The sequence below is a fragment of the Hyaena hyaena genome, unplaced genomic scaffold, assembly GCF_003009895.1.
Source record: "Hyaena hyaena isolate Hyena2069 unplaced genomic scaffold, ASM300989v1 scaffold_1529, whole genome shotgun sequence".
Taxonomy (NCBI): Eukaryota; Metazoa; Chordata; class Mammalia; order Carnivora; family Hyaenidae; genus Hyaena; species Hyaena hyaena.
The window spans coordinates 96097-118839 of NW_024082166.1; the positions used below are offsets into that span (position 1 = coordinate 96097).

At 40.0% G+C, this 22743-nt stretch overlaps 1 protein-coding gene across 5 annotated transcripts in view; it reads right to left on the reverse strand.

Annotated features, from left to right (window-relative positions):
• Positions 1 to 533: 533 nt before the first annotated feature.
• Positions 534 to 22743, reverse strand: part of FMO5 (flavin containing dimethylaniline monoxygenase 5) — a 34201-nt gene continuing 11991 nt past the window's right edge. For 4 of the 5 annotated variants that reach the window (XM_039224071.1, XM_039224069.1, XM_039224068.1 and 1 more), the window contains exons 3-9: positions 17916 to 18104; positions 14875 to 15037; positions 13459 to 13601; positions 9502 to 9701; positions 6198 to 6550; positions 3657 to 3729; positions 534 to 1191 (exon numbers count right to left, since the gene is read on the reverse strand). In XM_039224071.1, coding sequence (XP_039080002.1) covers positions 846 to 1191; positions 3657 to 3729; positions 6198 to 6550; positions 9502 to 9701; positions 13459 to 13601; positions 14875 to 15037; positions 17916 to 18104 — 1467 coding nt within the window. In that variant the 3' untranslated portion in view covers positions 534 to 845. The remainder of the gene's footprint in view (positions 1192 to 3656; positions 3730 to 6197; positions 6551 to 9501; positions 9702 to 13458; positions 13602 to 14874; positions 15038 to 17915; positions 18105 to 22743) is intronic. The other variant, XM_039224072.1, reaches the window with a different exon arrangement.

Genomic DNA, 22743 nt, shown 5'->3' on the forward strand with positions numbered 1-22743 from the left:
AAGGTAGTTTTTTCATTGAGAAAATAAAGACATGTTACCTAGGGGAAAAGAGTGAAAAGGATGCGGTATCAGACACACACACTAGTGAATTGCTAGTGAAATAAAGTTTTTTAAGTGATGATATATCTTATCTTAGATATATATAAGGCCATTAATTCCCTGATCTCTCAGGAGACCTACATTTAGTTACAATATTAAAAACAAAAGATTGAACTTTTTTTTTGAGAGAGAGAGAGAGAGAGCAAGAGCACACTCAAGAGAGGGGCAAAGGGGGGGGGGAAAGAGAGAGAGAGAGAGAGAGAGAGAGAGAGATCTTAAACAGGCTCCACATTCAGCATGGAGCCTGACACGGGGCTTGATCCCACAACCCTGGGATCATGACCTGAGCTGAAGTCAAGAGTTGGATGCTCAAACGACTGAGCCACCCAAGTGCCCCAAGACTGAACTTCTAATAGAAAATCAAATCCTATCAGAAGCAGAGTTCCATGGAGTCACCCATTTCTTATACAGATATTGACTTCTGCTCCCCACCATAATAGTGATAACATTTATTAAGCACATACCATATGTCAAGAAGTCTGCTAAGGACCTACAAAGATGACTGAAAGGGTACCTGAGCTCACAGTCCAGGGGTTACTAGAAGGAAAAAGTGGTGGGTCATAGAGGGTGGGAGGGAAATCAATATGAATGAAAAGCTAGAGGCTCACCGTAGGGAAAAGAAGAAAGAGGATGAATGCTTTGGCAAGATAGATTCCTGAGCAATGTGAAGTTGAGAGTTGTTCAATCTGAAGGCATCTCTAGATCCAGCTTTCCAAAGAAAACTGGGGCAATGACAAATGGGACAGCTAAATATAGGTCACAATTACAGCAAAGAAAACAACAGCCAGGATAAACTTGGCCATTGTTATTGCTGAAGTCGTGGAATTGCTGCGTTCGATTACTCTTGTCATCAATGGCTTTCTGACACGATCTTCAGTAGTGAGGATAGCTTTTCGGGCTCCATCCCATTTTCCAGGGCCTTGTAGACGATACTGGATTGGAGTGCAGGGTCCCCAAAAGAGCTGTATTGCTAGTTTGGGGTCAGTGAAGGCTAGAGACAGCAGATTGGGCCTGACACCCACCAGGTCAGCAAGCTCATCCATGGTATCTATATAGTCTCCCTGGATGGTATGGCGTTGGCTCTCCACATACCTGAAGCAGAGAAGACAGAAGCCATGGCCTGTCAACAATTCAGTCAATCAGTTAATCAATGCTTTCGGACTGCCTGTTATTGGCTGCATATTTGGCAAGGAGCAGTAGAAAACAGAGAAGAAAGAAAAGACATTGTCTTTATCCTTAAGGACCTTATAATCTACCAGAAGATAGAAGATAGATACAAATAGAGCACAAAAGAATATAAGACTTTTGGTATATTGTGTGGTTTTAGATTGTTGAATAGAAATGTTAGAAGAGGGTAGTTAAAATAGAGCAATGCGTCCTTGAAAGATGTGGAAGATATATCTGCTAGCAAACAGCAAAGTGTTACAAGTCAGGGGAGCAGCAGAATGAAGGAATAAAGCAGGAATGAGTGTAGAGTATGAGCATGGACTATCTATGGGTGCTACCTACAGTAGAAGAGGCGTGTTGTGGGAAAACAAGGATGGATAGAGAGAGGCAAATATAGCAGATTCAGATAGAGAGGACTCTGATATTATGAGAAAACTCACCACAAAATTTTTCAAGTTTGGGATCCTCAAATGTTTTATGAGGCAGTGGCTCTAGGGTCCACAGAGCAGGACTTCCCAGGGTCAATGCTAATTTGGAATCCGGAAAGGTGTAGGGGGAGGACTTATCCCACAAGAGGAAGTGGCCCTCCAAACAGAGCCAGATGGAGGGATTACATCAAGAGCAGATTTGAAGAACTAGCACTTTTTAGAGGAAAAATGTGGTAACAGATACTCATGGAAGGAGTGGACTTTAAAGAGCTCACTGGTAACTCTTCTTACTTCTTATAATGAAAATAAAACAAAGAACAGCAGGACAGAAAGGAAGGAAGAGGAAAACCAAGTCAAACTAATTGAGATTAGATGGGATTACTTGAGGAATCCAAAAACAGGGACAGGAAAAAAATAATAGAAAAGAAATTTGAGGTAGAATGGTGAGATGGAATTCCAGGGGAACTGACAGATGGTCAAATAGCAATTTCCTGAAATGGGACTAGTTTCGAAGAGAAGTGAAACAGGAAAGAATTTGAGAGCTTACTTTTTCGGATGTTATGTTGGCTCAAGGGTCTGTAGGCATGCATTTATCCTACAGTGGTGGGTCATGAAGGTTTACCGAAAGGATTTGCTTACACCAGCCTTGTAGGGTTGTTGTGAGGATTAAATAAGTCATGCATATGAAACGTAGTGTGTGTACATAGTTGACCCTCAATAAAGGTTAAGTAAATAAAGGTTAAATTGTGTCTTTGAGGACTGCTCACGGTCAGAAGGGAGTTAGACAAAAATAAGTCAAAGGAAAGAGAGGCGGGAAATTGAAATAGGATATTTGCTGTCAGGAAAGCAAGGAAAGAAAGCACTCCAAGAAGAAAGAAACATTTACAAGCACCAAACTCACCAGTGAGACGAAAAATGAAATTGGTCATAGATGACCTTCAAGATAGCAGTTGCATAAGTAAGGATAGAAGTTACAATGCCGGAGGCTTAGGAGGAAGAAAAGGATGAGAATTTAGAGCATATAATGTAGAATGTTTATTGTAGAAAGCTAGCAATGAAAGGAGAGAAATAGCAGAGTACCTGGAAAGGGTATCAGGGTTAATTAAAAACTTCCTCCTTGTTCCAGACAGGGGAGAGTTATGCTAATAAAATCAATTAAAGAAAGCTACCTTTTTTTGGGCCTGGAATGGTTATATCCCTAACTTTTGCACAAAAATTTAGGAACTTACCATCAACTTCCACTCTGTCCAAATAAAAATCACCCTGTGCATAAACTCAAGTTCTGAAATTCAGATGGCTAAATTACCATGTTTCCCCAAGCACTAAGCAACTAGCTGATGTTACCAGCTTCCCAAATCACAAAGACTGTTCATACTATGAGCTGCTGTGAACTGAGTGTGCTATTACATGATGACAGCCGACAAAGCAGCCTATGTTGATTTGTTTTTCTTTTCTTTCTTTCTTTTTTTTTTTTAAGAGTAGGCTGCATGCCCAGTGTGGGGCTTGCACTCATGACCCAGAGATCAAGAGTCTGATGTTCTACCAATTGAGCTCCCCCCAGTGCTCACCTATGCTGATTTGTAAATCTACCTACGGATTTATAACTGGACCATATCTTCCTCCCATTAAATCACTGACTCTCTTCCTTTGTCTGGCAGTTTTACTAGCATTTGAGTAATCCTGCCAAAATTAATATACCTGATTTTCTCTCCATGTGCTTTTTCCTACCTTTCTTCTTTAATCATAGGTTCTAATCATAGGATTTTAAATGCTTTTCTCTCCTTTTCCATGTATATTCAAACCATATAGTGCTAATTCTCCTCCATTTTATTGTCACAAACGATTATTTCCCTCCTTTCAAAATATAATCTAACTCCTTAAAATAACACGAGGAAGATAAATATAGTACAGTATTGCTCTAATTAAGAACCAGGTAGAAACATTAACCACATACTCTCTTACCTTTTTTCAATTTCCTCTTGAGCCTTAGCTATTTCCGCTTTCATTTTGCTTTGTGAGGGCAATGTCTTCAGCCCTAAAGAGAAAAATCAAAAGTTTATGTGTAAAATTACCTAAAGAGAAAAATCAAAATTTTAAGTCTAAGATTACCTCACTGGCAACTATAATCCTATTAACAGTTACTGTGCCATGGAGAATTCACAGAAATACAGGATAATTTTCTGTACTCAAGTAGGTTACAATTCACTGGGTCACCTTCCCCTATCACCCCCATGATATGTTGATATTAATGACGGTAGCTTACTCTATTCTACTATGTCTTTGGGAGAAATTTTTCCTATTCTGCCTTCCAATCGGTACCTTCTTTCTCCATCTTCCAATTGGGAAATGAAACATGGACATAAGGAAATGATAAATGGCTCCAAAAGTATATGAAAAACGAAGAACAAAATAAAGGGCAGGGTGCATTTGTACTCTTAGTAACAAACAGGCTTTACCACAGAGAGAAGGAAGTAAAAATAAACTCTTAATCTGATTTTACGGCTAAAGTCCTATGAAAGATAAGACGTTTTCTATTCTGCTTGGATTTTTCACAATTTCCAAGGCAGCCTATTTCATCTTCAAGTGGCAACAGCTGACAGAAAAAGGTTGGCATGTTTGTCTTTAACGTTAAACTAATTTTGTGCAACCCTCAAAGTTTCACACCTTGCTTCTGATCAGCCCTTTAAAGTGATACTGAGCAAATCAAATCCTTCTGCCATGGGACATTCTTTTTTTTTTTTTAAGTTTATTTATTTTGAGAGAGAGAGAGCGTGCGTGTGCAAGCGAGCATGGAGTGGGGCAGAGAGAGGGAGAGAGAGAAAATTCCAATGCCCGCCATTAGCACAGAGCCTGATGCGGGGCTCGAACCCACAAACTGTGAAATTGTGACCTGAGCTAAAACCAGGAGTTGGATACTTTACCTACTAAGCCACCCAGGTGCCCCTGGCATGGGACACTCTTCAAATATTTGAAGGGAACTCTCCTATCTCCCCTGAATCTTATCTTCTCTAGGTAAACTTCTCCAGCTCCTTCAGTTATACTTCAGATGGTACATTTTCAAACCCCTGAACCATTCTTGTCTCTATCCTTTCCATGCATTCCAGTTTCACTTTTAAAATATGTCTTTGAGGGGCACCTGGGTGGCTCAGTCGGTTAAGCGTCCGACTTTGGCTCAGGTCATGATCTCACAGTTTGTGGGTTTGAGCCCCATGTTGGGCTCTGTGCTGACAGCTAGCTCCTGCTTCTGATTCTCTTCTGATTCTGTGTCTCCCTTTCTCTCTGACCCTCCCCTGCTCATGCTGCCTCTCTCTTAGAAATAAATTTAAAAAACATTAAAAAAATTTTTTTAAATATGTCTTTGGGTATGCTAGCCAGTTTAGAGAAGAACAGTTATACATTCTAGGACATCACAATTCTTTTTTTTTTTTTAATTTTTTTTTAATGTTTTATTTATTTCTAGGAGAGAGGGAGAGACAGCGTGAGCAGAGGAGGGTCAGAGAGAGAGGGAGTCACAGACTGAAACAGGCTCCAGGCTCTGAGCTGGCAGTCAGCACAGAGCCCGACGCGGGGCTCGAACCCACGAACCGCGAGATCATGACCTAAGCGAAAGTCGGACGCTTAACCGACTAAGCCACCCAGGCGCCACCGGACATTACAATTCTTTAATGATGCTAGATAGAATTAAGCTTTTTAGAAGCCATATCATTCTCCTGACTCATACTGAGCCTACTATCCTGAATCCAAAGTTTTCTCTCATGTTCTCCTAGCTGAAACTGAAAGAGGAGTTGTAAAAGGGGGAAAGTAAGATTTGAGAGGTTGAATCTGACACATTCTGATCTAGTCTTTAACCAGGTCTTAACTTTTGGCTGAAATCAATCACACCATCTCTATATTTGCTTTTCTCTATAATGTCTTTTGCTTCACAAATATATATATCAGTTGTCTAAAATCTAGATGAGTGTCTGGAGTGCACACTGGAATCAATTGAGGAACATTTTCTTAGAGATCTTATGTCTGGCCCACCCTAGACTTTTTAAAACATCACCAGGCAAAGCATGCCTATTTTGGGGAACATTTCCCAGGAGACTCCAATATGTGTCTATCGTTATAAATTATGACTTTACATTCACTCAAAAATAATTTTTGAGGGGCGCCTGGGTGGCTTAGTCGGTTAAGCGTCCGACTTTCGCTTAGGTCATGATCTCGCGGTTCGTGGTTTTGAGCCCCGCATGGGGCTCTGTGCTGACTGCCAGCTCAGAGCCTGGAGCCTGTTTCAGTCTGTGACTCCCTCTCTCTCTGACCCTCCCCTGCTCACGCTGTCTCTCTCTCTCTCTCTCCTAGAAATAAATAAAAATATTTTTTAAAAAAATAGTTTTTGAGCACTAATTTTATGCCAGCCACTATTACAGTCATACATATTTTTCATTTATTTAAAAGCAAGAACATAAACATAATTAAGCATACCATTAAATAATTAAGTAGTAAACTTGCCTGGTCACTTACCTTTAAACACCTGAGTGACCCAGCGTCCTTGGAGCTCTGAAATGGGCATAATGGCACCCAAAGGCTGGATCAAGCCTATGATGGCAAGAGTTGGCTTTTCCAAGTTAGGAGGGAAGACCTTTTTATATAGGGATACCTTGTTTTTGACTACTTGAACAGAATCTTCAAGAAAAGGAAAGGCAAAGGTATAGCCTGTGGCAAAGATAACAGCATCAATGTCATCCTCCCTGGAGCCATCTTCAAATATGGCGGCTGTCTCTGTGAATTCCTTCACATTTCCTTTCACCTTCACCAAGCCAGAAACTATACGATTTGGCAGGTCATCATTCACTGTTGGATGCTGACTCAGAGCTCTATGAGTGGTGATAAAGATCAAAAGGAGAAGTGAAAGAGAGATTGAGAGAGAGAGAATATTAGTAACATGTAAGTAAAATTCTATGTTGATGGAGGTAGTTAAACAATAGGTCAATGGTCTCTCTCTGGACCTATTCATGAAATGTGGGAAAGGTCTAACATATACTGGCTTGGCACAGACTAGGATCTCAGAGCAGAAGTCTGGCCCTGGATGGCACTGAAAGAGAAGATGTTGGAGAAGCAAAAGAAGAATGGTCTTATTTGAAGAGTGTATATATGGTTTTTTTAAGGAATAGTAATATTTTCAGTGATATGATAAGGTCACGGGCCTATAGTTTCTTTCTGTCCATATGTCAGTAAGTCAATAGAACTATCAGCATTCTTTTGAGTCTCGTTTCCAGTTTCAAACCACCAAGAGCTAAAATTAGACCATCATTTCCCAAACTGTATAATAAATTACATACATTTAGTAACTCATAAATGAATTCTGTATATGCTCACTTATTTGAGACTTATATAAAGTCAGTGAAGGAGGCAGGACAAGTGTCATTATCCAGGTTCTGGAGATGAGGAAATTGAGGCCTAAAGAAGTAAAGTGGCTTGCCCAAGGTTACACAGTCTAGGATTTTAGAATTTGTATCAGAATGTTTTTTATGAATTCTCTTGAGATCCTCTGGGTCTGTTAAGTATTATTTCCTAGAGATAGCATAGGATAAGGGTGTCAAAAAAAAAAATAGGGTTTCCAGTATCTTGGACCTTTCTAAAAATCAGTGTGAATCCTTGGACCCTTAGTTAACAAGGCTCTGACAATTCTCTGCCTATTGTGTTCAGACAGAGCTGGCCTAGCCTCAGGAACATGGTGTTATTGTTAATGATTTGTTGCACATAGTTATGCTTTAACTCTAACCTTTAGGTACAGATTGTTTCCATTCCGACCTCGTGATTTTATCTTTCTCTCCAAACGTATTCCTTTTCACAAATAGTACCACCACCCTCATAGTTTCCCAAGCCACCAAATTGTGAGTGTTTGTCTGTTCACATGGGCTGTTCTCTTTCTCCTCTTAACATCCTCAGAGTAGTTTTATCTATTCTCTATGTTACTGGGACTGTCACAGTTGTCTTTAGGGCCTCCTTCTCCATCCCCCTTCGGTCTACCTTCTACATCAGTTTTGGAGTGGTTGTTCCAAAATGTATTTATTATTAGGTTACTCACTTGCTTAAAATCTTTCAATGGTTCTGAACTGTCTCCAAACGTTTTATTTAGCAGAGGATACAAAGGTTTTAATGTACCTGTTCAGTGAGACTAGAGATGTACCCAATCACTCTTTCATCTTTGCCATTTTATTAGAGTCCAGCCAAACCAGACTACATGCAAGTCCAAGAGCAAAATGTATTTTTCATTTTTCTGAGAACCTGTACTTAGAATGCTACTTCCTTGCCTTATTTGCTTGACTACCTCCTATTGTTCTATAAAGCCCCAATTTATTTTGTAATCACTGAAGTCATGGATGCTATGGTTTCCATAATTGGGTAAAACAAATGAGTGAAAAGTCGTTGAGGAACATAATCTCAGAGTATCACCCAACTGATTAATTTCAACGGAAAAACTCTTTACAAAGGAGAAACCTGGTAGCTGTCACCTTATTCAAGTGATCAAATTTAATATCATTAATACGGGATAAGCTCATATCATGTGACTCCTCATGTGATCCACAGAGAAGGCATAACCTGTAAATATCTGCAGCAAAAATGTTTCACCTGAATATAGAAAAGGCAGAATCCTTTTAGAACAATGCAAGTCCAAATTTAGAGACTTTCTAGAAAACAAGTGGCTTCTTTTAAAAAAAGTCTGTCAAAAAATGGTGAATTATTTCAATTGAAGAGATTAAAGAGATATGACAGTTAAATGCAGTGGGGTAATACCTGAAAGGATCCTGAATTTAAAAATGAAAGAGGGGCGCCTGGGTGGCTCAGTCGGTTGCACGTCTGACTTCAGCTCAGGTCATGATCTCACAGTCTGTGGGTTCAAGCCCCATATCGGGCTCTGTGCTGACAGCTCAGAGCCTGGAGCCTCCTTCGGATTCTGTGTCTTCCTCTCTCTCTGCCCCTCCCCTGCTCATGCTCTGTCTCTCTCTCAAAACTGAATAAACATTTAAAAAATAAATAAATAAATAAAATAAAAATGAAAGAGCTGGAAGTAGTATTATTGGGACAATTTAGGACATTTGAATATGTGATACATTAGAAAATAGTATTTTAGGGGCACCTGGGTGGCTCAGTCGGTTAAGCATCAACTTCGGCTCAGGTCATGATCTCACGGTTCGTGGGTTCAAGCCCCACGTCGGGCTCTGTGCTGACAGCTCAGAGCCTGGAGCTTGTTTCAGATTCTGTGTCTCCCTCTCTCTCTGACCCTTCCCTGCTCATGCTCTGTCTCTCTCAAAAATAAAATAAAACCTTAAAAAAATTTAAAAAAAACTTGTATCTGAGGAAATGATAAAATGATTAATGTCAAGGAGAATCATAGCTTGAAGATTACAGATGAGTAGATCTTGGACCCCTATGGGGACAAAATAGAAATCTGATCTCAGATCTGTGGATTTTCTTTCTTTTTCTCTTTTCTATTCTTCTTCTTCTTCTTCTTCTTTCTTCTTCTTCTTCTTCTTCTTCTTCTTCTTCTTCTTCTTCTTCTTCTTCCTTCTTTCTTCTTTCTTCTTCTTTCTTCTTTCTTCTTTCTTCTTTCCTCTTCTTATCTCTACACCCAACGTGGGGCTCTAACTCACAGTCCTGAGATCAAGAGTTGCCTGCTCTTCCAGCTGGGCCAGCCAGGCACCCCACAGATCTGTGGATTTTCTTAATGTATGGGGAGGAGTAGCTCTCCTGTTAACCTGTATGAACAGTCCTTTTCTTGCGCCTCAGCCATTACTGCCCCCCTCCCATCCAGGCCACATACCTGTGTTTAGGCTTTAGACCAAACATTTCATGGTCAAACCTTTGGTTCATCTTTCTCTCCAAAAAATAGTTTGCTGATGATTGACCTAGAATCTTCTGAAGAAAATGTTTAAATCGAGAAGCCAATAGCACATCAACAGGAAATCCATAGTCTGCTACACGATTCAGGATCCAGGATCCTCTCCTGGTGCTGAGGAAAACCTGGGGCACGGAGAAAAAATGGTTTGCTTTTGCCATCTTCTGGCTCATAACCCTCCGATAGCACCCCGCGCTCTTCAAGATCAAGTCCAGACTCCTTCATCTCTCTTTTTAGTCCCTGCACCATCTTTTTTTTCAATTTTCTGCAGTTTTCCTTCTCAAACACTACGTGTACAATTAGATTAGTGTATTCACTGAGTAAGAATGCGTCTTGCTCTGAACCACCACTGCATTTCTGCTTCAGGTCATTATGCCTCCTTGAAAACTTGCCTATCCTCTTCATTCCCCAAAGCCTATTTATTGTTAAGATCCAGGTCAAGTCCGCCTCCTCCTTAAGACACCACTGACCCTTCTGGCTGACGATTTTCTCTCCATCCTGTGACCTTCTCTAGCACTTCTCACCCGTCCAGCTCATTTAAAATCATGGAGCAGTCGAATTGAAAGCAATTGGACATTATTTAATCCAAAACCTTCAGACTTTTTTGGCCTTTGACATTGTTTGCACTATTTAAAAAAAACCCACACCTGTTATCTATCATTGATATTGACATTAAACTTTTTACACTCTTATTTCTTTCTCTCCAAATGTGTTTCCTCCACGGTGTGAGGTATAGCGTACATATCTTCTAGTCTCCCCAACACATCATCCTCATTGTTTCCATTTATTGAGAATTATGACCTGTAAGTGATTGTGCTAAGTCCTTTATCTATGTTTTATTTAATCAGTACAACAGTCTCTTGAGGTAGGTATTATCATCCTCAGTTTATGGATGAGAAGATGAATAATTTGCCTTAGATCATACAGCTAGTAAATGGCAGACCTGAATTTCCAACTCAGGTCTGATTCACCCCAAAGCCTGTGCTGAAGAATTGTTTCGTTGACTGTTTAATGGGAAAACTGCAGATTGCTTGTCGAACAACAGGAAGCTGATAAAGTTTTGATAGTCAATTACTTGGCAAAAGTATCTCTTTCTCTACAAAACTCTCTTTTGTCTAAGATCTTTTGTCTAAGATCTCCTATAAAAAGGTGACCTGTCTACAGAGGGATAATAATGTACTTCACGCATACATTCTCGCTGATGGTGACCTCCCATGCTCGCATGATTCAGCACTTTTACACATCAGTCTAGAGAGTATGCATGGTCCTAGGATCCACACTGCTGTTTGTGCGGTCTGTATAACTTTTGTTATAAAAGTAGATGTGCGATGTAAATGCTCAGAGTCTCCATGGAAAGGCTCCCTATGTATAAAATCATGATAATAATATATCCCAAGGCTGTTGTCAGAATTAAATAGTGGGTTTTTTGTTTTTGTTTTTACTTTTTAATGTTTATTTTTGAGAGAGCACATGAGGGGGAGGGGCAGAGAGAGAGAAGGGGACAGAGGATCCAAAGCAGGCTCCAGGCTCCAAGCTGTCAGCACAGAGCCCAACGTGGGGCTCAAACCCACATAATGTGAGATCATGACCTGAGCCAAAGTGGACGCTCAACCGAGTCACACAGGCACCCCGAAATAGTGTTTTTGCAAAGAGTGTGGCATATGGTAACCATTCAATAAATGCTTAATGGTTACCATCATACTTCTTATTTCAGTTTTCCATCCATACCTTGTTTTCACGCCATATTTATAAATCTGGATTTATAAGAAAAAAAATCTAAGGAAGCTGTTTTATCAGAAACGGATATTTTCTCTTCTCAAAACCATTATATCACGAGAATTATTTTTTTTTAAGATTTTTTTTTTTAATGTTTTATTTATTTCTAGGAGCGAGAGACAGCGTGAGCAGGGGAGGGTCAGAGAGAGAGGGAGTCACAGACTGAAACAGGCTCCAGGCTCCGAGCTGGCAGTCAGCACAGAGCCCGACGCGGGGCTCGAACCCACAAACCGCAAGATCATGACCTAAGCGAAAGTCGGAAAGTCGGACGCTTAACCGACTAAGCCACCCAGGCGCCCCTATCATGAGAATTATTATACCAAAACTTCCTTGATATGCTGCAACTAATAGATCCATTTAAATTTTTTGATTTACAAATAACTTCTAATAAATGCAATTTGATATGTAAAGGAAAAAGTTAGAGCCCAGCAATTGAGTTTCTTTGGCTCGCGTTAATGGGGTGCCAGCAATGCCTCTGCCTGGCAGACGTGGTTTTGCTGTGCATTGTCCTGGACTTTCTCTGACACAGCCACCTTATCTCCACCCACTCTTGATGCTCTCTTCTTTGGCAATGTATGGTTCATCAGTGCATGGAAGTTCCAGTCCTTTACACTGACCATTCGATGTGCTTTGGGTCCCCACATATACCTTGCACAATCTTTTATCATAACACCTACACACATTTTTACCATTTTTTGTTTTTAATACCTATTTCCTGATAAAGCTTGTTGAATTGATGCATGGAATAACATATGAAATTACTTTTGTGGTGATAGATGGGGATAATACTGAGAAGAAGTGTTATTGAATAGAGTTTCTGGGTAAAGGGCATTTGACAAACTTGTGGCATTAAACTTCTATTTAAAAAAAATAATAGGGGTGCCTGAGTGGTTCAGTCGGTTAAGCATCCAACTTTGGCTTAGGTCATGATCTCATGGTTAGTGGGTTCAAGTCCCACATCAGCTCTGTGCTGACAGCTCAGAGCCTGGAGCCTGCTTCAGATTCTGTGTCTCCTTCTATCTCTGGCCCTCCCCGCTCATGCTCTGTCTCACTCTCTCAAAAAAATAAATAAAATTAAAAAAAAACACATATTTTTGGAGAAACATAGCTTAATTAAAGTTACTGGAAAACAACCATTTACCTATTGTCAATAAAGTTATGATTCAACAAAGATATGAATAACAAAATGTAACAACGACATGTCTTTTTCTAGGAATTTGCAGTGAAGGCACTCTCTTCCCAGTTTGAAAATCTATGATAAAAAAACAAAACGAAACAAAATAAAAAAGACCTCTAGGACACAGAAATTGCTTTAGCGTGAACGTCCTTCTATTACAGAACTGTATGCAAAGGCTGAGGTGAACCGCTTGCATGTAGTACAGTGTGGATGGTTTCCATACTGATACCCATGTTATCGTCGGAAAGATTAGACTGCTTCTCTCTTCCGTTTGGGGAGAGAAGAGGAAAATCCCCCCACCGTCCTATGAGTGCAAAGCCTTAGAGCTAAACCAGTGTGCCTGCCTTCACGCAAGATGGTGGCACTTGTGCTGTCCTAAACAAGAGCCACACTTAGTAGGCTGCATTTGACCAAACTCCCAAAGCAACTGTTGGTCTTTAAAGTCAGGGGCACAATGGGGCGCCTGGGTGGCTTAGTCGGTTGAGCGTCCGACTTTCGCTTAGGTCATGATCTCGCGGTTCGTGGGTTCGAGCCCCGCGTGGGGCTCTGTGCTGACTGCCAGCTCAGAGCCTGGAGCCTGTTTCAGTCTGTGACTCCCTCTCTCTCTGACCCTCCCCTGTTCACGCTGTCTCTCTCTCTCTCTCTCCTAGAAATAAATAAAACATTAAAAAAAAAAATTAAAGTCAGGGGCACACTGAGAAGAGACAGCTGAATGAGATCACTGGGATTCTTCAGTATGAGGTCAACTGAATGATGAGAATCTGACAGGGAATGTCGGCTCCCTCATCTCATCAACATAATGTTGCCAACTGAGGCAACAGAGCCAAGCCCTGTGTTGGCACAATGGGCTATATGCAGAGGTATTTATACTCTGTGTGGGGTCCACATACAACTTCTTCAGTGAAGCAAAGTAATTTACTGATTCATACCTGCTTGGCTGTATGGGAAATTTCCACAGCCAGATCCCCTCCAGAATTTCCAATGCCAATTATAATGACTCTCTTTCCAGTGAAAGTCTCTGGACTTTTATAATCTCGGCTGTGGAAGTACTGTCCTTTGAACTTCTCAATTCCTGCAAGGGAAGAGAAAAGAATTATCCGATGAGATTTATCTGCTAGCATTTGTCAAACCATTCATTCTGTTAGTGGTGTGTAGAGTTTAAGCACACATCTCCATATAGTCTCCCGTTACTCAGCAGCACTCTTGCTTTTCTGGATATTTTTGCCCCTATTTTCTTCTCTCACAGTCTCAGAACAGAATCTTGTGATTTCCTTGTCATGAATAGTCTGCTGAACTCAGGATCTGTTTATATTTTGGACTTGCAGACTCCCAAATCCAAACTCCTTCAGAAAACCTCCATTATCTCTTGTCTTTTCATCCTCTTTAAATACCTACTTCTGGGATGCCTGGGTGGCTCTGTCGGTGAAGCATCCAACTCTTGATTTTGCTCAGGTCATGGTCTTACAGTTTGCAGATCAAGCCTGCATCAGGCCACTCCGTGCTGATGGTGAGGAGCCTGTATGGGATTCCGTCTCTCCCTCTCTCTCTGCCCCTCCTCTGTTCATGTGTGTGCATGCACATGCTCTCTCTCTCTCTCTGGCTCTCTCTCTCTGTCTCAAAATAAATAAACTTAAAATTAAATTAAATACCTACTTCCATTTCAATTGGAGTTTATATGTTTTCATATACTCTAGAATATAAATAGAGTGCTTTTCTTTTTTTCAAAATGAAAATCTAGGTCAAAGACTATAATTAACTTCTTCCTTGAAGTTTTAATTTCTTTCTTAGAAACTCAATATTCATTTGTTTCCTTTTTTTTTTAAATGTCTTTATTTTATTTTGAGAGAGAGACAGAGAGTGAGCGGGGGAGGGTCAGAAAGAGGGAGACACAGAATCTGAAGCAGGCTCCAGGCTCTGAGCTGTCAGCACAGAGCCCAACCCAGGGCTTGAACCCACAGACTGTGAGATCATGACCTGAGCTGAAGTCAGACACTTAACCGACTGAGCCACCCAAGCGCCCCTCGTTTGTTTCCTTGATTGCTGAAAAATCCTTCAACCGAATGTGGATCGAGTCTATGTCCTTTCTTTTGATCTTAGATAAACTCAAGTTGTTGTGAAACCAAAATAGAGCCCCTTAATTTTTCTCTCATCTCTAAAATTAATGTTATTTCTACCTCCCAAATGGCAGTAAATCAAAGTTACCCCAACATCTTTCAGGGGCACATGTAGAATTAGTAGAAGCCTTTTTTCATCCCAAGGTAGGAGTCACTTAGGCCACCATTTTCCCATTTTCCATTCCAATCACAGGCATAACTCACAGGCTTACCTCCCTGGAGGCTACTCACCAGGGAAACTTTCCAAGGGTAAGTGAGCGTTGGTGTGATGGCCGGTGCAAACCATGACTCCATCAAAGACATTTGCCTCCTTTTTCCCTTCAGATTCTGTGACTACCTCCCATTGGCCTGAAGTGGAGAAATCAGGCCGCTTCTTCACCTTGCACACGGTGGTCTGAAAAGAAAAGTGCTAGCTACAGGAGACTGTAACCACAGCCTATGCAGTGTACATCTTCCCTGATGGCATATGCAAGACTCTCTGGCATAACACAGAGGGTTGATATTACATAATAGAGCTCATGCAGGGATCCTTGATTTTCATATTCCACAAAGAGGAACTTTTTTGTTTGGGGCTGGGGTCGGAGTGAGCAAACATCTATGAGGCAGGCTAAATAAAACAGTTGGCAAGATAATGCTGCACTGTCCTTTGTTTCTAGGAAAGTGCAAATTACTAGTTTGTCTTAGACCGTGACCTAGGATGTCATGTAACACTTGAATAGAACCTGGGCTTCTCCCCTGCTTCTAAGACTCTCTATGTACTGAATGCCTATTCCTTCCGTGACCTCCAGACAAGTCCTGTTCTGTCTAGTCTTAACCTTGTGACTGAGTTATCATAGGGCTGTCCCTCTTCGAGTATAAAAACATCTCAATGGCTCATATTTTATATAAATTAACCTCTCTTTGGCTCCCATAAATGCCCTTTTATAAGTAATTGTAAAGAAAGAGGCTGCAAGATGGGGTAGTCAGTGGTATAATTTTTAGGTTTTTTAAAAAAAATCGGTTATTCTGGGGCACCTGAGTATCTCAGTGGGCTAAGTGTCTGACTTTGGCTCAGGTCATGATCTCATGGTCTGTGGGTTCGAGCCCTGTGTTGGGCTCTGTGCTGAGAGCTCAGAGCCTGGAGCCTTTTTTTAGATTCTGTGCCTCCCTTTCTCTCTGCCCCTCCTCTGCTTTCATTCTGTGTGTGTGTCTCTCTCAAAAATAAATAAACATTAAAAAAATTTTTTTAAGTGGGTTATTCTGTGTAGCCTAAGGAAACATTAAGAATGTGTTCCTATGTTGTCTAGGCTCTCTGACCATATATCTTAGTGCACTCATAGAGATATCACCTCTGTATACCCTAACCACCCTACACTATAGTTCTTTTCTATAATGTTCTTGCTTTTACATAGGCTGGTGCTTTTGTGTGGCTCATCCTTTTATCCTTTTATTCCTTCTTCATTTAGCAAATTCTTACTCACTTTTCAACATTTTGGCTTACATATTAACCTCCAAGAAAACTTTGCTGGTATCTATTGCTTTATGCCCTAAATGCTTTAAGCACCCTTCCTTGGAGCTAACAATATACAAATCTCTATGTCATTTATTACCCTTTAACTCTTTACTACTCTTTACTTTTATTAGTTATATTTATAAAAAAATTTTTCTTCATTTTCTTATCTCCTTAACTAGACTATGAAATCACTGATTTCTCTTTCTTTTCTTTTCTTTTTTTTTTGTCTTTGTACCTCCACTGTTTAATATGGTAACAAATCTGTTCAATGTGTTTAAACAAGTGAAGGGAAGTCCATGGACTTACTTTGGAAGTTGTCACTGGATATTACCACTTTATTATCATTGTTAAACAGAAAAAGCCATGATTTAGCAGAATAATTAGAAGGTAGAAGGGAGGTGAGGGTGGGGAATTGGATGAAGGTGGGCAGGAGGGACAAAATTCCAGTTCTAAATAAATACTGGGGATATAATGTACAACGTGATGACTATAGATGACACTGCTGTATGTATATTTGAATGTTGTTAAGAAAGTAGATCCAGGGGCGCCTGGGTGGCTTAGTCGGTTAAGCGTCCGGCTTTCGCTTAGGTCATGATCTCGCGGTTCGTGGGTTCGAGCCCCGCGTCGGGCTCTGTGCTGACTGCCAGCTCAGAGCCTGGAGCCTGTTTCAGTCTGTGACTCCCTCTCTCTCTGACCCTCCCCTGCTCACGCTGTCTCTCTCTCCTAGAAAAAAAAAAAAAAAAAAGTAGATCCAAATAGTTCTCATCGCAGGAGGATAAAAAGGTAGAAGATTTAGGCCTTTTGCCAGTTGTCAGAATATCTGCTTTGTTGTTGTTTTGCCATGGTTAAACATGACAGAAAAATCATGGACGACTGAACAGTAAGGAACCATTGGAGTGATCTAGTACAACCATCTTGTTTTCCAAACAAGAACATTTTTACGAACAAGGGACATCAAAGTTGAGGAACTTACTTGCCTGTTGTCACAAGTTGATTAGTGGTAGAGCAAAGACTAGAACTCAAGTTTTTGTTCCCCATTTCAGTGTTCTTTCCTTTACACCAGAGTTAACTTCTTGGCTTCCTCAGTAACCTCCCAACAACTGCTTCACTGGGTTGTTGTCCTGACAACAAACTAATGCATTGGCAAGTACTTCAGAAAGTATAAGAGGCTAAGCAGTAGCAGATAAATTGTGATGGACTGAGAAGATTTTAAGTTCCCATATCTGTCAGTTCCCCTTGCTAACTGGGAACACATTTCCCCTCATTTGTTTTATTGCAATCAAATAGTATAAAATGAAGGAATGGAAACATTCTGGCAGGTGGCTTCCCAGATCTGCAGCCCAAAATATATAGAAAAAGGACCTTTCCATAGAAAGGCACAGAGAAGACATAAGAATAGAGTCTTTGTCTGGATAGGATAGATATATGGGCATATTAAGCCAGTCTTTACTTGTTTTTTGTTGTTTTTTTTTAATGTTTTATTTATTTCTGAGAGAGAGAGAGAGAGACAGCGTGAGCAGGGGAGGGTCAGAGAGAGAAGGAGACACAGAATCGGAAACAGGCTCCAGGCTCTGAGCTAGCTGTCAGCACAGAGCCCGACACAGGGCTCAAACCCACGAACTGTGAGATCATGACCTGAGCCGAAGTCGGATGATTAATCGACTGTGCCACCCAGGCGCCCCAAGCCAGTTTTTACTTGTAAACATTGGTAAATGAAATCACATTATTCATTTATTTGACAAACAACTTCAAACACAAAGACACTCATAAAATTCCCTACCTTCAATCGAATATATTTTAGAAGATCAAATTCTTTGGCATACATCCTGAAATACTCCAGGACCTTGGAGTTGTGCATGAAGTTAGGATAATGATCTGGGATGAGATAGTCACTGAAGCACATCATCTCCTTAGATGTGTTGATGATCACTGATTTGTAAATACTGGCCCGTCCTTCCTCAGGATTTTCCTACAGTACAGAAGAAGCATTCTTAGCAACTTGAGAATTAACTTCATGGTTTATAAACAGTCACTAAACATTTGAAAAAAAGTTTTCTGAAGGAAATCCCAACGAAAAAAAGTTGTACAGACACATACACCTGTCCACGTCTCCCAGTATTTCTGCCCTTGCATAGTCTTTTTCCCTTGAATCTGAGTGGTCTTTATGACTTGCTTTTGACCAACAACATGAAGTTGGAATGATATCCAATAGCTTCCAAGATGGTCCTAAGGAGTCTTGCAGCTTTTGCTCTCTGTCCCTTAGAAACCTTGATCTGATGGGAGTCAGTAGTTATGTTAGAAGTCCATAGGGTGCCTGGGTGGCTCAGTCGATTAATCATCCGACTTCGGCTCAGGTCATGATCTCATGGTTCATGGGTTTGAGCCCCGTGTCAGGCTCTGTGCTGACAGCTAGCTCAGAGCCTGGAGGCTGTCATCAGATTCTGTGTCTCCCTCTCTCTCTCTGACCCTCACCTGCTTGCGCAGTTTTTCTCTGACTCTCAAAAATAAATAAAAAACATTAAAAAAAAAAGAAGTCCAACTACCTTACACCACCATTCTGTGAGTAAGCCCAACTCAGCCACGTGAAAAGAATGTTTGAGATACAGAGATGTACAGCTAGCTCTCGGAAATTCCATTTATCCCAGCTGAAGTTCTAAACATGTGAGTGAAGAGACCATAGCAGAAAATGAATTTGGAGACACCTAAATTATAATTTTCTTTTTTTAAATTAAGTTTTAACATTTATTTATATTTGAGAGAGAGAGCATGAGCAGGGGAGGGTCAGAGAGACATGGAGACAGAATCTGAAGCAGGCTCCAGGCTCTAAGCTGTCAGCACAGAGCCTGACGCAGGGCTCGAACCCATGAGCCGTGAGATCATGACCTGAGTTGAAGTTGAACACTTGATCAACTGAGCCACCCAGGTGCCCCTAAACTATAATTTTCAAATCTATGTAGGAACATTGAAAATGGCCTATGATATAATTTTTTAATAAAAAAAGGTAATGTTAAAAAATTAAATTCACATTCTCACCACCAAATACATAAAACTATGTATGCATGGGGCAATTGTATACCTATGTTTACCCATGTTTGTATAATTATACATTGTATAACTTCTCTCCTTAGACAGTTCTGAGTATATTTCATTTAGTTTTAAGTCCGTAAAGCCTGAAAATAGGAAAAACAAATTGATTTACTAAGGAGGTAGTATTTTTTTCTTCTGTTTTTGTGAAATGTTGTTCATACAACACCCATACATGACTTAAAAAAGAACCTTCAGCAAACTAAGAATAGAAAAAATTTCTTTAATTTGATAAAAACAACCTACAAAATACCTCCAGCTAACATCATAACTTAATAGTTAGAAAATGGACTATTTCCCCCCTACAATTGGGAACAAGGGAAAGATGTCCTCTCTCACCCACCATTCCTGTTCAACACTATACTAGAAATCCTAGCTGATGCAATAAGACAGGAAAAGGAAATCATGACTGTGCCAGATTGCATTCCCACAAACAGTGCAAGAGGGATCCCCTTTCTCCCCATCTTCACCAACACCTGTTGTTTCTTGTGTTGTTGATTTTAGCCATTCTGACAGGTGTGAGATGATATCTCGTGTAGTTTTGATTTGTATTTCCCTGATGATGAGTGATGTTGGGCATATTTACATGTGTCTGTTGGCCATCTGTATGTCTTCTTTGGAAAATGTCTACTCATGTCTTCTGCCCATTTTAAAATTGGATTGATTTTTGGATGTTGAGTTTTATAAATTCTTTATATATTTTGGATACTAACCCTTTATCAGATATGTCATCTGCAAATATCTTCTCCCATTCTGAAGTTTGCCTTTTAGTTTTCTTGATTGTATCCATTGTTGTGCAGAAGTTTTTATTTTGATGAGGTCCCCATAGTTTATTTTTGCTTTTGTTTCCCTTGCCTCAGAAGACATATCTAGAAAGAAGCTGCTATGGCTGGTGTCAAAGAGGTTACTGCCCATGCTCTCCTCTAGGATTTTTATGGTTTTATGTCTCACATTTAGGGCTTTCATTCATTTTAGCTTAACGATAACCCACAACCCTCAGACCAACTGGGCTTTCATTCATTTTAAATTTATTTTTGTGTGTGATATAAGAAAGTGGGCCAATTAAATTCATTTGCACGTTGCTGCCCAGTTTTCCCAGCACCATTTTTTGAAGAGACTTTTTCCTGTTGGATATTCTTTCCTGCTTTGTCAAAGATTAATTGATCATATAGTTGTAGGTTCCTTTCAGGTTTTTCTGTTTTGTTCTATTGACCCATATGTCTGTTTTTGTGGCAGTACCATACTGTTTGAATCACTATGGCTTTGTAATATAACTTGAAGTCTGGAATTTTTGCTTTTCTTTTTTAAGATTGCTTTAGCTATTTGGGGGAAATAGTATGGAGGTTCCAATAAAGGTAAAAATAGAACTACCCTATGATACAGCAATTGCACTACTGGCACTTACCCAAAGAATACAAAAATACTAATTCAAAGGGATACATGCACCCCAATGTTTACAGCAACATTATCTACAATAGCCAAACTATGGAAATAGCCCAAGTGTCCATAGACAGCTGAATGGATAAAGAAGGCGTGGTATGGATGTGTGGAATAATACTCAACCAGAAAAAGAATGAAATCTTGCCATTTCCAACAATGTGGATGGAGTTAGGGAGTATTATACTAAGTCATAATGAAAGAACAGAAAGACAAATACCATATGATTTAACTCATGTGGAATTTAAGAAACAAAACAAACAATCAAAACGAAAAAAGAGGGAGGCAAATCAAGAAACAGATTTTAACTACAGAGAACAAACTGATGGTTACCAGAGGAAAGGTGGGTAGGGAGATGGGTTAAACAGGTGATGGGGATTAAGGAGGGCACTTGTTGTGATGAGCAATGGGTGTTTTATGGAAGTGTTGAATCATTATATTGTACACCTGAAAGTAATATCTCATTGTATGTTAACTAACTGGAATTTAAATAAAAACTTAATAAATACACAAACTAATAAAGTGCATTAAAACCAAAAAAAATAAAAGGAAATAAAAGTATACAGATTGGGATGAAGAAATAAAACTATTTTTATCCATAGGTGACATCACTGTTTATGTAGAAAATCCCAAAGAATTAAAAAAGAAAAAAAAACCCACAACAAACTGGAACTAATAAGCAAGATATAGCAGGGTTGGAGGATACAAGGGTAATATACAAAGCTAATTACTTTTCTATATACCAGAAATGAAACATTAGCTTTAAAAAATACCATTTACAATTGGACCCACAAAATTAAATACTTAGGGATAAATCTAATGAAGTATGTGCAGGACTTATATGTACAGGACTTCTTATGTGCAGAAACTATAAAACACAGATGAAAACAATCAAAGATCTAAATAAATAGAAAGATCTTCTGTGCTTATAGATTGAAGGACTCAACATTGTTAAGATATGTTCTTCTCAACGTGATCTGTAGGTTCAGTGCAATCCCAACCAACATCCCAGCAAGCTATTTTGTAGACATTGACAACTTGATCCTAAAGTTTATATTGAAAGGCAAAAGACCTAGAAAAGCCAACTTTGTTCTTAAGTGTGGACTGTGCATAGTGACTTTCTTTCAAAGAGTATAGTATGGGAAAAAGTATATAGTATGGCAAGGGAGAAAAAATGACGAGGGGCTTTACAGTGGCAAAACCTGACAAACACTGGGTCATCAAGGTTAACACCCACAGTGGTAAGTCATACTGATAGCACGCACTACTGATATGATATGAGAAGAATGGGACTTTAACTCTATGGTCGTCTTCTCCCAAATGCATAGCCCCAGTCTAACCATGATAAAAACATCAGACAACTCCCGGCGGAGGGACATTCTAGAAAATAACCAATAATCCTCCAAACTGTCAAGGTCATCAAAACAAGGGAAGTCTGATGGGGCACCTAGATGACTCAGTGGGTTAAGCCTCCGACTCAGGCTCAGGTCATGCTGTCATGGTTTGTGAGTTCAAGTCTGGCGTAGGGCTCTTTGCTGACAGTGAGGAGCCTGCTTGAGATTCCCTCTCTCCCTCTCTCTGTGTTCCTCCCCTGCTGGTGTGAACGCATGTGCACCCACTCTCTCTCTCTCTCTGTCTTTCAAAATAGATACATAAACATTTAAAAAAAAAAAGGTGCAATGTCATCTTCATTTATCATCTGGGAAAGCTGGGGTAAAAACTCTAGGCAATAGGTCTTCACATCAATTGCAATGAGAAATAAGTAGTGGAGAGCTTTATTGGGACCACAGGCCAATAAAAGAAGAATCTCTGGATGGACTGACATCTGTATTTGTTAAAGTTTCCCAGGTAACTCTTGAAAGCAGAGCCACTGCAGACCACCAGTGCTCTATACCCTCTTTGAAGTGTTTCTGTATTCATTCATTTGTCTTTTTTGTGTGTGTGGGGGGGAAAGAGTTAATAAATTTAAGAATTATTTATTTATTTTTTTAATGTTTATTTTTGAGAGAGAGAGAGAACACAAGCGATGGAGGGACAGAGAGAGAGGGAGACACAGAATCCAGGACAGGCTCCTGGCTCTGAGTTCT